The 15,044-nt window shown below is 36.5% G+C and overlaps 1 protein-coding gene across 18 annotated transcripts in view; it reads left to right on the forward strand.

The window, feature by feature from the left end:
* Itpr (Inositol 1,4,5,-trisphosphate receptor) overlaps positions 1 to 15,044 on the forward strand; it is a 181,457-nt gene that overhangs the window by 71,740 nt on the left and 94,673 nt on the right. For all 18 annotated transcript variants that reach the window (XM_083117057.1, XM_083117063.1, XM_083117056.1 and 15 more), the window contains 5 exons: positions 4,753 to 5,019; positions 5,679 to 5,879; positions 7,786 to 7,901; positions 8,397 to 8,532; positions 8,900 to 9,157. In XM_083117057.1, the coding sequence (XP_082973183.1) occupies positions 4,753 to 5,019; positions 5,679 to 5,879; positions 7,786 to 7,901; positions 8,397 to 8,532; positions 8,900 to 9,157 (978 nt within the window). The remainder of the gene's footprint in view (positions 1 to 4,752; positions 5,020 to 5,678; positions 5,880 to 7,785; positions 7,902 to 8,396; positions 8,533 to 8,899; positions 9,158 to 15,044) is intronic.

Raw genomic sequence — 15,044 nt, forward strand, 5'->3', positions numbered from 1 at the left:
CAATTGCTAGTTATATGGTACATACCCTTTCAACTTTTTATTGTAAACTTTTGTAATTATATTATCATACTAGATTGCATTATAGTGCTGTTAAGTGAGGCTATAATAAAACCACACTTGCAACTTTTACAAGAAGTCGTAAAAATAATTTTATTTATAATGTAACCCACGAGTTTACGATCTGCGTGACACAATGCGAGAACCAGTGTTGCTAATCCGTTTGATAGAAAAATCGCTACAGTGCACCGAGCCACAGCTGTTACAGAAATCACCTCTATCTAACGTTGAGTTTTGAATGTCATGCATTATAACCAGGGCTGGGATTGATATGTACAGTCACGGACAGTTCTGGGTTGTAACAATCTCATTAACTTTCAATGGATCCGTTACAACCCAGTAGTGTCCGTGACTGTACATACATATGAACTAAAACTTCGCTAAATATGGACTAACACATGCATAAAGTTACCCAAAATGATGCAAAGACGACGTCTTCATAGTGATTCATTATTTGTGTGATTTCAAATAAAGTAAAATAAATATTTTTCCATTGCATTAATGGACCTGGTGACATTTTAACTGTTCACTTCCAATAAGCCCATCCACACTGTACTGGAACTGCAACAATATGTGATTGATACACTACTGACACTACTACCGGTTTGAGAACTATTAACCTGCAAATGTGTTAAACTGCGACAATTAGGCCACAAACACTCCCTAAGCAGTGTTATTGCCTCTCTGTGATGGCCGATGGGCGACAGTCAGCTACCTTTGTTGTACATTTACAAACCATGCCGGCTTTCGCAACAATAACAAGAATAAGCAGTTCATATATTGCCACGAGACAATAAGCCGCGTGGCTTTTTCCTTCGTTATAAACTTGTCACCCATCAAAGCATGCCAATTTAACAAAGAAAGCAATATGCATCGCATTAGCAGCAAGAATAATAGCTTCTGCCATACGATTTCTACAAGAACACGTGCCGGACCCGAGAGTTGAAATTCTCATGCATCCACATAAGTTATTTTGTTTGAGCAATTCTAAAGTGATGAATATGAACAATAGTAGTGGAGGCATCACTAACCAAACACATACACTTTCACATACACACAAGCAATGGACGCACACAACATCAAACCAGTCAAATACTTAAAATAAAAATATGGTGCTTCCAATCCAACAAAACTCACCGCCACTTTGCCTTTCTTCTTCCATGATATAATTAGTGCTTCATTAATACAAATAGCAACACTAGTTACTAGCTAGCCAATGAACATGCACTGCATAAAAGAAGCAACCACTACATCATGCTATATTGCCACGTTACCATCCTTGTCGAATGCTGTGAACCGCGACCTGGAGCTCTATTCAATTGTTTTCAGTGATGTTTGCATGAGTGTGTCCAGTAATGGAATGCCAATTGGCAACAATGCCGATGGTTGGTGAGCAGGGTAGAACACGTGATGCTGAGGGAGACTAAACAAAAATTGGGATCTGCTTATGACCCCCCTCAACCCCCTTTGGGCATGCCACTGATTGTTATTTACATCCATGTTAATTCGCGATTTATTATTGGATTTAGAAGTCTTGCAGAGTGCAATAGTTTCCCCGTAAATAACTAATGTGTGTCCCTTTTTTCTTTCTTTTTTTTTTTTTGTCTTCCCATCAACGTTTAATACTCCGTGATTTATTTTCAGCACGTGAATCCTTCCGATAATAATCAGCGATTATATTATGCTTAGCATCATGTGCATTTCCTTCCTGGACTGCTCTGTTTGTTCAAGGTCTTTATCAGATGGAAAAACAAGAAGAAAGAAAATAGGCTGTCCTTTCTTTTTAACTCCTCGCTCCTGGTGCTCCTGTTTCCTAATCCTCAAAGCAAAACAACCTTCCAGGCAAGATTCAAAACAATGCTGCTTTTCTTTCCTTCAGAGTCGATGAGTCATAGCTCTGGAGCCTCGAGACAAAACATTTGCTCCCGTTACCAGCTGCCTGATGCTCCAAGTCACCCCTCCGACCAGTTTGTAGAAAAAAAATGTGAGGAAGGGGGAGACAAACAGGTGGTGGTGGAGCCGTGCCAATGCAGTTGAACAAATCTTATCAGAAGTGTGCTCATTCCGGGCCAAGTTGCAGAAAGAAAGAAGGAGGGGGGAGAAGGATCACTGATTAGACGCTGTCATGTCAATGCTTCAGACCATATGAGCAAGATATCCCACGCCAGGCTTAAAGAGAAAAGGGTTGAATCTTTCAATTACTGCATAGCTGTGCACAGTGGCAGATAAATGAGCTCCTGTAGGGGGAAGATGGGCTTTTTTTTTCTTTTTACTGGCCGTAGGCTATGTTCGTTGAATGTGTGAATATGCGTATTCAGGTTCAAAAGCAACAACGTAATTTTAGACGTCAGAGGAAAGAAGACGGGAGATCGCTTATCACGATTATGTTAATTGGTTAAGATGTCTTGTCTAAGGGGCTCTCACTTCCACACGAGCAAGAAAATTTGGGCAGAAATACTTGGCACTTTTCAGTAATTACAAGACTAGTGATGATACCATAGAGGTATGAGAAAGCAACCCCCCCCCCTGCAAATGAGAAAAAGGTGAAGGTAGTTTCCCATGCACTTTGCACCATGCCATGTAGTGTGATCAGCACCATGCTCCAGCTGCCTTTACCCCACATATTCTTCGAATTTTGCCAATTTGAAGGTGATGTGATCAGCACCATGCTTGGGCAGCCCCCTTGTTCTTTTGGCCCAAATACGCATTCTAATGGCATTTAGATTGCACTAAATTTGGCTGCTTTCAAAAAGTATTGCTGCACCCCTCGTTTATTCACTCATTTTTCCTGGCCCCATCACTTTACAACATACGAGTTATGCAATATGCATAGAGAAAACATTCTCTGAAGAATAATTTTTCCCAACTTCACCCCCCCCCCCCCCACACACACACAATTGATTTGACACTAATATTTTTCAGTCAGTGAGTAAACTGTCGCCCTATCTGCCCATAGCTTGTGCGTTTTCAGCTTCATTCTGATAACCAAATGATATAGCGTCCGTGAAGAAACTTCAGATTAAAATTAATCTTACTAGATCCAATCATATTTCCTTACGAATCTAAACTAATTTCCATTGAAGAAAAAGTGCCGTTGTTATCCGGTATAGCAAATCAAGTTTTCCATTTTCAATGCAAACAAGAAAGAAAATGTTTTTACAAACAATTCCCCCCTCTTTTTGTCGTTCCTGTCAACTAGGAAGGATTCCGTAAATGTGTGGGCAAAGAAATGAATAGTGATCGAGTCCCATTGTCAAATTTTTAATTTGCGTTTTTGTGGAGGGGAAGGGCAAACAAAGACACCTCAGTCACACACATTGTGTCCAAACTCTGTGGAAGGCATCAGAGAGCATAGGTTTGGCAACAATGCGCTTGTTGTCTGAACCTGGGGCAGAAGGATCGGCCCATTTCATCTTCACGGGGAATGCAAGAAGTGCCGTTTTCCCTTCCTGACCCTCAAGGGAGGTATGACAAATGCAACTTGTGCACCTCCTCCACCCCTCACTGGAACCATGCCTCCTCCCTCCATCCTCTACCATGAAAACCTAACTTCTGGAAGTTCAAGGTCGCATGGGGAATGCGAGAGCAAGAAAAAGGTGGGAGGAGAGAAGTCACGTGGTCAAAAGAACAGGTTTCTGGCAAATTTTAAAACATCGTTATGGCTCTGAGAACGTATAAAGCGGGAAACGGGAGTTAGAGCGAACGTAAGATCGAGGTGAATGTCCTATTATTTAACATGGCCTTTTGCCGGGGCCTGACTTGTTGAACATATAATGTGGAAATGTAATATCGGGGTTTCACTGTATAGTTAAAAGTACTAGACAATGTATAATGTCCATTTAACATGCATGATAAAGTTTGTCCATGGATTCTCATGAATTACAGTTTATTCATGAATTTTGAATGTGAATTTCAGCATAAATTAGTATTTTAATTGTTCTATGTCAATTTTATTGCAGAAATGTTGGGTTTTCTTAGGCTGTGCTTTGATAAAAGTTTTTTATTAGTTGCCCTAATTTAAATTTTCATGTAAGCCTGTGATGTTAAATACCAAGCAACTCTTGTGAATGGTGTGATGTTTGTTGCTAGGGTCTCTGAAAAATGTAGAGCAAACTTGCCTCGTGACAGTTAGCCAAAAGTGGCAGAAAAGCTATGCTAAATAACCAAAATGAAATCAAGGGAACCCTGCAAAATATGAAATTACTCTTAAATGCATAACTAATATATTAAGCCTAAGAGTTATGGAAAGTTAAAAATTTTCAGCAGTGAACTAAATACTTGTATTTTCCTTTTTGAGAAAGAATGTTTGTAAGTTTAGTATCATGCTTTAAATGTGTATATTATGGAAAAAGTCAGTTTCATTTTCTCTTTGTATCTCCAGAATTAATCAGGAAAGTACATGTTTTGTTAAACTATGTGTATAGGTTCTAGCAATATTTTGCTTCAGGGTTAAATATACCAGTATGCAAATTTTGTTCCTACTGATAAAATACCAATATAAATGTACATCTTACAGAACCAAATATAAATTTTGAAAAGTACAAAAATTTAGTAGGTAATGCTTTCATACTTAGATTAACTAATCAACTTTATGTGAGAAAGAATTTTAACCCTCAATACAGGAAATAGTGTAAATGATAATGCATGTTTTCTGGCTCATATTTCATTTTCTGTGCATGTGAATTGTATTTTCAGATTTTAATAAGAATGAACAAACTTTGCACACAAGTTGGACCTGGTGGTGTCATAAAACCAAGAAAACATGATCAGCGTCTCCTTCGAAATGTGGGTGTCCATACAGTAATACTAGACCTTCTTCAAATACCTTATGAGAAAAAAGAGGATGTACGAATGAATGAGTTGATGCGTCTGGCTCATGAATTTTTGCAGAATTTCTGTTTGAATAATCAACAAAATCAATCCCTTCTTCACAAGCAATTGGATCTGTTTCTCAATCCAGGGGTAAGGCTAAATATATTGCATAATTTGCATTAGTTATTTAAAATGATTAAATACATTAATAATTTTGTTTATTAGTCTGTTATGTAGACTCTACACTTCTATCAAGGGGTCCCAGGTTCGATACCCGGTGGAGGCAATTGGCACAGTGGTTCGGATCCCACTTTAAACAGTAGGTCCAATCCCGATTAGCCTTACTGTGCATAAAGTGGACTTAAAACACCAACTCAAACCCAACTCTACACTTCTAGTCTAGCAACACTGTTGACAACTGCTAAGGTTTTGGGTTTGTGCCAATTGGTGTATTTTTCATTGACAGAGTTGCAGAGATAACCATTATATCTGATGTATTGAGTATTGAAAAGCAATGTCACTTAGCAACATTTAATCCACAAATGTTGTTAGTATGAGAGCATCTCTTTAGTCCATTAGACTTGTTCAGACCATGTTCACTGTTCTTTGTTCATGTTTCTAAACCAGATAAATAGAACATATTTTTTTATTGCTATTTAAGGACAAATACATGACATTGTAAAGTCTCACACATTGTTCATTTACATTTTTCTCGGTGTTTGTTTAGAAAAGATGCAACATGTTGTTATAAATTAAAACAAAATCGATTTTTAATTATCACTATTCATTAAATTATGTTACTTTTACAGATTCGTGAGGCTCAGACTGTGTGCAGCATTTTCCAAGACAACTCTGCTCTGTGTAATGAAGTGAATGAAAAGGTTATCCAGCATTTTGTGCACTGCATAGAAACACATGGTCGTCATGTACAGTATTTGAAATTTTTACAGACTATCGTAAAAGCAGAAAATCAGTTCATCAGAAAATGTCAAGACTTGTCTATGCAAGAAGTAAGTAGGTAGCAAAACATACACTTTCATAATCTTCTTGTACCATTTGGCATGGATACAATTATTATCGTGCTTATTACTTCATTGAATTTTCTGAGTGGAGTACATGCACATTTTTTTTTTTCGTGTCTCCTTTCCTGTGTATCATATTATTTAGAGAAGCAAAGTTTCCTGAAACTGAATGATCCTCCAGGGTTGGTTAGCACAGCATGCTATAATGCCAAGGGTCCCAGGTTCAAATCCCAGCCTGTGCATGTCTATTTTTGTGAGTGTCCCTTCTTCAATTTCATGCACAAACATTTCAGCCACTTTCAGTGCATGCACATTTCTTTTTCTTTTTTTTTCTTTCTTCAAAATTATCATTAGGGTATGTTTATTCTGGTACTGCACTCCATAAAACTGTCATTTCTTATGGTCCAGCCCAGCACTAAACACCCTTCAGCTGCACGAAACTAGAAATCATAACCTCTGCCAAGTATAAGCAATGCCGTGATGCAATAGCACCTTCATCCCAGATACCTCCTCCCATCCCTCTCTCGTTCTACTGTACTCTACACTCAAATCAAAATAATTTAGTTTTTTAATCTTACAATTTAATGCATTGTTTGTAAATTTATCTTCTAGCTGTCAATCTTTAAAATAATCAAACCATATTGTGAATTTTTTTAAACCTGGTATGTTTCTTAATGGCATTTCTTTATTTATGTATTTTGAACACAACAGGCAGTGTTCCTTGCTATTACAGTGTTCTTGTTCCAAATTCACATAGAATGATCCAATATCAAGCTGTGTTGGAATCAACTGAATGTTTTCACATAATATAAAAGAATGTTTTTTCTATTCTTGAGTTAAATATAGTAAACCCTCGTTAACACAAACTCGCTTAAGACAAACACTCGGTTAACATGAACAAAATGTTGGTCCTGGCAGGGATGTATTATATTTTATAGAAAGTTTTATCGGTTAACGCGAATTTTGGTTACCACGAATTACGAACTGTTTTTTTAGTCCCTTGCATTATTAGATCTCATTTAACATGAACTTTCAAAGTTTTTCATATTTTTTTCTGTTGTTCCCCTGCTAGGTATGTAAGAAATTGCTCAACAATCTCTATCATCTTGTCAACAATCAACTTATACGGTGTTATAACCAACAGATTCAGATCAACAATGTGTTCAAATGTGTTTTTCTATTCTTTAAAATATAGCCAGTACGAGTAACATCAAGATTAAAACTTGGGTGCAATTGCTCGACAATGAGCTTATACGTATTTAACCAACAAATTCAGTTATGTGTTCAGATGTATTTTTCTATTCTTTAAAACGTAGCCAGTACGAGTAACATCAAGTTGCAAGCAGTAAGATGGGAATCATGGGCAAGAGGAAGCAGACAGGTATAGATCTGCAAACAAAACTGAGAATCCTAGAGGAAGTAGACTGTAGTGCATTGAACAAGACTGCAATTGCTGAACAGTATGGAATTGCCAAATCTACATTATCTACAATACTTAAATACATAATACGTATTGTAAATGTTTAATGTGTAGAAAGAACTGCATTGCAACAATAAAATTTGAGTCTCCGGTTAGCACAAATTTTTTTAACACGAACTCTTGATTTTTCTTGGGATTCATGTTAACGAGGGTTTACTGTAGTATGTATGTTTTTTATACCCAAATTGAGCATGCATTCCTTTTAAATTCTAACCAGTATCTGCATCTTGTCTAATCAACTTGCTCATTGAGGGGTGTAAAGAATTTCAATCTCAAGTGCATAATATAGAGATGGGATGGGATGTACTGTACTTTTTTTTTTATTTCGTATTTTTGCATAATTTATTGTATGTATAAAGTCCAAACCTGCTGAATTGCTGTTCATATATATGAGAAATATGTTTCTCCTTCCAGTTGGTGAATGCCGGAGAAGATGTACTTGTTTTCTATAATGATAAATCTTCTTTCAATTATTTTGTTGAAATGATGAGATCTGAGAGACATCGTATGGATGAAAGCAGTGCACTGAGGTAAAGATTTTTGATGACGTGCAACCAGTATAATCCCCTGTTGGGTCATGTTGCCCTGTGTTTGCCCTTGTGTGTGCTGGGTGTTCCTTTACAACCTCAGCTTTGAGAGAGAGTATGGAGATTTTATCCTCTGAGACATTATAGTTTGTTGGTAGTAGTCTAAGACAGTATTAGCTTTATCAGTTGATCGAGGAAGCTTCCAATAGACATATGTTTCTTGTTAGGTTCCTGTCTTTCTTTCATATTTTTAAAATTAATCATTCATGAACAAGAATAATTCATTTTCTAGCATACATGTGAACATGACTGCAGACTTGTACAAGTTTTTGTAATTCTGTTCTTTTGCTACCTTTTATTCAATAAATGAGTTTTGAGGATTCCATTACTATTGATAAGTATTCTTTTGATAGTCATGAACGCACGTGATTTAATTTTTTTTAGTGGCACTTCATAAACTACTACTGTAAGATTAAATTTTAAAAAAATTTATTGCAGGTATCATGTGGAACTTGTAAAACTTTTAGCATGCTGTACAATGGGGAAAAATGTATACACAGAGATCAAGTGCAACAGTTTACTACCTCTAGATGACATAGTTTCAATGGTTTGTCATCAAGACTGCATACCTGAGGTAAACTGTTTTTCCTCTGCTTCATTAGCATTGTCAGCATATAGATCAACTTAGAACAATTGCAATCTTTATTCTTATTATGCCTTCCTGATATATTTATATATCTTTCTGAGCCTATGTCCTCAATCATCATGTTGATCATCCTCTTTTACATTTATTTGTTTTGTACAGTAACAGCTAATTTATCTGATGAAATGATCTGACCTAATCTACTCTAGTTATGTATTTTATGTTCACTGTTTTCACAGAATGGCAGTATAAATCTAGAATATATTGTAAACAGTATTTATTCTCTGATACATTTGAACCTCATTTTGAAAACTATTTTTTTAGTTACTGATGCTATTTACATTGTTTATTTTTTTAGGTTAAAGAGGCCTATATTAACTTCCTGAACCATTGCTACATTGACACGGAGGTAGAAATGAAGGAAATTTACACTTCAAATCACATGTGGACTTTATTCGAGAAAAGTTTTCTGGTGGATATGGGAGTTGTTGCAAATGCCACCCATGACAGGAAACATGCTGACACTGCCTTAGAAAACTACGTGACAAATAGTGTTATGAATATTATTAGCACATTTTTTAATAGCCCATTCTCTGACCAGAGTACTACAGTGCAGGTAAGCTATTGTGCATGTTTTTTCTGATAATCACAGTCATGGTATTTGTATATACTCATTAATCTGTAGGTGTTAGCACTTCATTTGCAGGAATGAACAACTTCACAATGGGGACAGAAACAGTAGTCATGCATTCACTTTTTAATTATTAAAATGTCCCTGATGATACACTTCTTTTCATTCTAAATTGATTATACAGAAATTAAGGAAGATAATTTTGTATAAAATTCTTCCCATTAAGTGTGGAAGCAAGAGAGGATTACTGAAATGGAAATTCTCTAAAACACACACAAAATACATAGGATGAAACATTTGCAAAACAAGCAGAAGTGTAAAAGATTATTAGAAGTTAGATGATCCAGGTTAAATTAACTAAAAAATAATGTTCATATTTAGTACATACTTTTGTGGTTTCTGTTCTTTTTTCAACATCAACATTTCACTTCCATGAGCAGAATTCTTTTGTTATAAGCGAGGAGTTTTACAAGGTCACAATGGTTCAAGTTTCTTTACTTGGCATGGGTGACGTTCAACCTGAAGCTGTTCTACCACATAATCCATGCCATTAACTACAATAAGCATATAAGAATACATTCCTAATGTGCACTTAACAATATTAATACAGTTTGAAATAAAGACACATTACAGACAACTACTATTGATGAAACAACAATTGATCTGTATATTATGTATTATTACATAATACACATAATATTGATGTGGACTCTCAATTCCAAACATGTCTTCTTGACTTTTAACAGGTATAACCAATTTTATCTACTATCATGACTTGTGTGGTAATACTTCTGACAAAGACCCAAAGAAAAATTGCAAGATTTACTAGAATTCGGTACTCTCCTTTAGAGGACCGGGGTAGCATAGTGTGACACCAGAGAGATGATTCCAGTAAAACATGAATATTAGAATATATGCCCTTCAGTCCTTCACAACATAATCACCCATCGATTTTTCATTACATTAGTAATCTTGAAAAATGTATTCAAGTAAAATAAATAAGTTGCCATAGTTTATTCACATTTGCCACTTATTCACTTAAAAAAATCAGTTTGGAGAAATATTTGATTCATTTCAGAATTTTCATTTTATTTTCCTTTTCAGGAGAATAGTTTTCCTTAGTTTATTTGTCATTTACTGTTCCTTTTTGTTCATACATAACCTGTAAACCATGATAGGGAGCTAATGAGTTATACATATAAGTTCTATGAAAAGTGTCCCTACGCTGATAAAATTAACTTAATTTTTTTTTCTGAAAAAAAAGGGAGGGAAGTTCTCGTATACTTGGTCTCAAATCAGAATAGTGTTCTTCATTTTGAATGGGTTGTGAATGCCTGTGCTACAGAGTGTGTGTAGTACATTAGATATGAACTTTAAAGAATCCTGTGAGTCCCCTCTTCAGACATTTAAGTAGCTAAAACTGAAACATGGATGCCACATGATAACCAGTATAAGACCATCAAAATTAGTATGATTAGTTACACATGCACTTGCATGTGTACAAGTGGAATGAAGTGCACATTGGCTTTTGAAAATCGATTTTGTATGCTGGGTGCTTTTGTTATGTTCAGTAGCTCTTCAAAATTCCAATTCTGAATTATGCTTATGATATAATATACTCTTTTCCACTTTGATTTATATAATTTCAGTAGTTATTGCTTGCATGCTCTCTAATATGCATTTGCAGTGTAATTGTAGTGCTGGTACAATGTAAGCTTTGTAATACATAATCAGTGCTTTGTCAGATGCAGAACAAACATACATGAGGCGTGATCAAATGAAACCCATTTGAGGTGATTTATGCATTTATTTACAAAGGCAGTATGGAAATACAGACATAGATCACAGTTTAAGAATACAAGAATGATGTATCCTTCCTTAGAAGACAGGCATCCCATCATATTGGGAGGCATCTCATACAATCAGAAAATTACTTTGACTCTTTACTTCATTTGTATGGAATATTTTCCTCCTTACAACTTTCTTTAAGGGTACTAATAAAGTAAAACCCAATGGTGCCAAATCAGGGCTCCCGGTGGAGGAAGCACAAGTGGTTCAGATCCCACTTTAAACTGTAGGTCCAGTCCCGATTAGCCTTACTGTGCATAAAGTGGACTTAAAACAACAAATCAACCAACCAAATCAGGGCTGTAAGCTTGGTGCTTCAGAATTTGATCTGGTTGCTCTTGACCTGGATATGGCAAATCTTTCATTTCCTCATGTTCTTCCCAGACAGTCACAATTATTTTGAGACTCATCACATGAAAATTACATTCTGTGTGGTGGATTGCAAGTGGTTGATATTCTTATGGTATAAATTGAATCACTGCTCTGAATGGATTCCAAGTAACAACTAGCAATGTTTGCAGGTGGCACACAGTACACTTCCAGTGTCTATAACCAAACTGTTCTCGATTGTGTCTATCACGATCCATGCCAGGAGTTCTCACTTCAAATACAGCTAACAATACTGTGAAGGTTTCAGTTGATCATGTCTTGTATATGCATCTCAGTAGAATTAAAAGGGACTAGCAAATATTGATACCAATAGAGTTAAACAAACTTTGTGCAGAACTGTAGTGAGATTACATTTTGGTATGGATAGATGGAACGGACCAGCAAACACTCACCAGACAAAAAGAGATATTGTATATTTCATAGCCTGACTGCATCTTCACTGTAGAAACAAAGATGGTATCATACTGCAGTGTAGTCAGATGGTGGAGACAATATCACTTTTGCCAGTGTTTGACTGCTAGATAGTGGTTGGTTGGGGTGGGAAATGTCAGAAATATCTGGTTGGGATCAAGGAGATTGACACAGGTTAGGGATAGGTTACCGACTGACTAGGTTGATTCTGGGAACTATGGTAGCATATGTAACTGATGTGTGCAATCATTCCTAGTGTTTACGAGAATAGGTATTGGTTGGCAGGTGTAGTTGGTGGATAATTGCTACTCTGAAACAGTTTGTGTGGGTGGCAATGCTGAAGTTTTGGGTAATGAGTGGTGATTGTTGATTCTGACGTTAATGTGGGGGTAGATTTTGTCCACGTAAAATCCACCACAGATCTGGCAGATGAGGATGCATATAAGGTTAGAGGGGTGGCAAGTACCTTTGCCAAGTAGTATTTTCATGTACTTTTATTTTTTTTTTTTCAATTTTTGATAAAATACGTTATGTATATTATAGTGAGTGAAAGGAAAGAGAGCCAGAAAGGTTGTATAGCAAATGAGAAGGAAATACGAAACACTCACCAGACACTGGAGAAGTTCAAACTTTCATGACCACAAACTGTAATTTCAGTTGTACATAAAAGATTGTGAAAACATCTTCATGGGCAAACTTCAACAAGAACCTTTGAAACCATTCCTCGGGCTCCGTTTTATCAACAATATTTTCATGCCCACTTTCTTAGACCAATTCGACTACTTGAGTTCCATGAAGTTCACCAGGGTCCACTCCACCAACCAAATTATCTTGTAGATGTGGACGTGCACATCAAGGAAGGTAATTTGAAATCATCAATCGCACATCAAGCCCACCAACCACATGCAGTGCTTACACTTCTTCAGTTCTCACTCATTCCACATGAGGAGAGCCATCTCATTGCCACTGGTCCTCTGAGGACAGTGCCACAACACCTTATGTACCTCCAAATAGAACTACAACTTCCCCCTACACCAAGCCTTGGTCAACTGTGGTTACCCTTCCACCCTGATCATAAAACAAATATTCTGATCTGTCCCATAGACCACAACCTCATAAGAATAGGACACACCCTATGTTCCCTTCTCACCATCCTCCACAATGATCCTGACACCAGAAAAATATTTTCAGACAAGCCCAAAGTTGTTTTCAAGTGCCCCACTCCCCAGAACATCCTTGTCCGCAATACCCCCTTGCTCACAAATGCAACCATCCAAGTTGCAAAACCTGTCTCATTCTCATCACTCCCAATACTCTCCATATTCACCCTGCCACAGGCAAATTTACCCTTCACCCCCCAAGGAATCTGCCACACCTCAAATGTCATCTGTATCTTTATCTGCAATATCTATGGTGACATTTATCTTGGGGAAACATGCACAGCCCCCAACCTGAGGATCAACAACCACCTGTCCTGCACCAAAACCTGGACTTCACTGTCACCATCAATACCAAGTCACAATATCCCTTTCAATAATTGCTTCTGGGTAGCAATCATCCACCCTTTATCCCAATCCACCAGCACCTCAGTATAGAAGAGATGGCAGAGTACTACAGCTCATGTAACCTTTCCAACCAACACCAGCTCAACCCCTCATTTACCTCCCCCTTTACCTCACGTTACTCTCCCACACACACTCCACATCCTACCACTCACAATTTTCAACAAGTCTAACTGGAGAACCTTGTTTTCTGGCAGAAATTTGAACTTTTTCAGTCTGTGGTGGGTGTTTCCTAGACTCACCAGACAAAACATAATTAAAATATTTTGTTGCATCAACTGCCTCCTCTATTCATAATAGAAATATAGCATCCAACACTGCAGGATGATCAGAAAGAAAAGTGATATACTAAAAACAAAGTGATACTTGTGGGGTAATATAAAATGTATTTTTGTGTAAACTATTTTCAAACACTTTAATTAGTAAAGAAAACATTCAAACATGTGGTAGCATATAGTTATATATGTAATAAGGCTGAGCTGATACCACATTGAATTAATACCAATGCTGGGTTCTGTTGGAAAAAAAAAATACTCTTGAACAGTATAGCATTTATTGTTCACATTAGTTATAATTGTTAGAATACAAGTATTCCGTCACAACTATATCATATCAATCTACTAGAGGGCCTCCCTGATGGCGCAGTGGTAGTGTTGTTGCTTTGTAATTAAGGGGTCCCAGGTTCGATACCGGTGGAGGCACATAGTGGTTCGGATCCCACTTTAAACTGTAGGTCCAGTCCCGATTAGCCTTACTGTGCATAAAGTGGACTTAAAACACCAAATCTATCCAATCAATCTACTAGAGTATTGCCTAAGTATATTCAGAGAGTTCCATGTGAGATAATCATAATAAAACTATCATTAAATCACAGAATCCACTTTTCCCACACAATGTTGATGCAGAATTAGTGAAAATTTTTGATAATTCCTAGGATTTCTAGACTCCAGAAAAAGTATTGGCAGCTGTTATTCAATTTGAATTGATATTGGCTGAAATGATACATTGATATCAGACCAGCTTTTGTATGCAAACATACTGTACAGCACTGACCATCTTTCACAGCATGTGTAGGGCATAGTGGTGAGCAATTTTTGTTATAATGTTCTTTCATTTGGGACCTTTGTCTTGGTGCTATGGCAGTTTTTTCCTGCATGTATATGCAACCACCATACAGCATGGAGTCAGGGTGGGCAGTGACAGTTATTTTATTAGCAGAGATCAATTTTATGTGCTGAGAAACCCCCACCCCACTTCCACCATTTTAAATGTGTAATGGATAATTTCACAATAAAAGTTTTACTTGTGTCTACTGTGACAATTCTTGTCTGATATAATTAAAGTAATCTGGCATAATTTTAGTATTTTTCAACAATACGTTTCTCTGTTATAATAGTTTATTTTATGTCTTTTTGAAAATATTCTTACAAAACATCAAAGTAATTTTATTCTATTTTCTTAGAAATACACTTTGTAATATTTATTTAAGATTTTATATTTATATTTTGTTGAAAATACTAAGCAAATCTAAGCCAAACACACAAACTGCAGTAGGCAGAAAATAACACCACACACCACATTATGGAAGAATACCACAGAATATAATAATTAACCAGATATACAAATATAAAACACCAAGAACTAACAATTGAGTGTCTTTT

This window comes from Lepisma saccharinum, chromosome 2 (assembly GCF_977018435.1).
Source record: "Lepisma saccharinum chromosome 2, izLepSacc3.1, whole genome shotgun sequence".
Lineage (NCBI taxonomy): Eukaryota > Metazoa > Arthropoda > Insecta > Zygentoma > Lepismatidae > Lepisma > Lepisma saccharinum.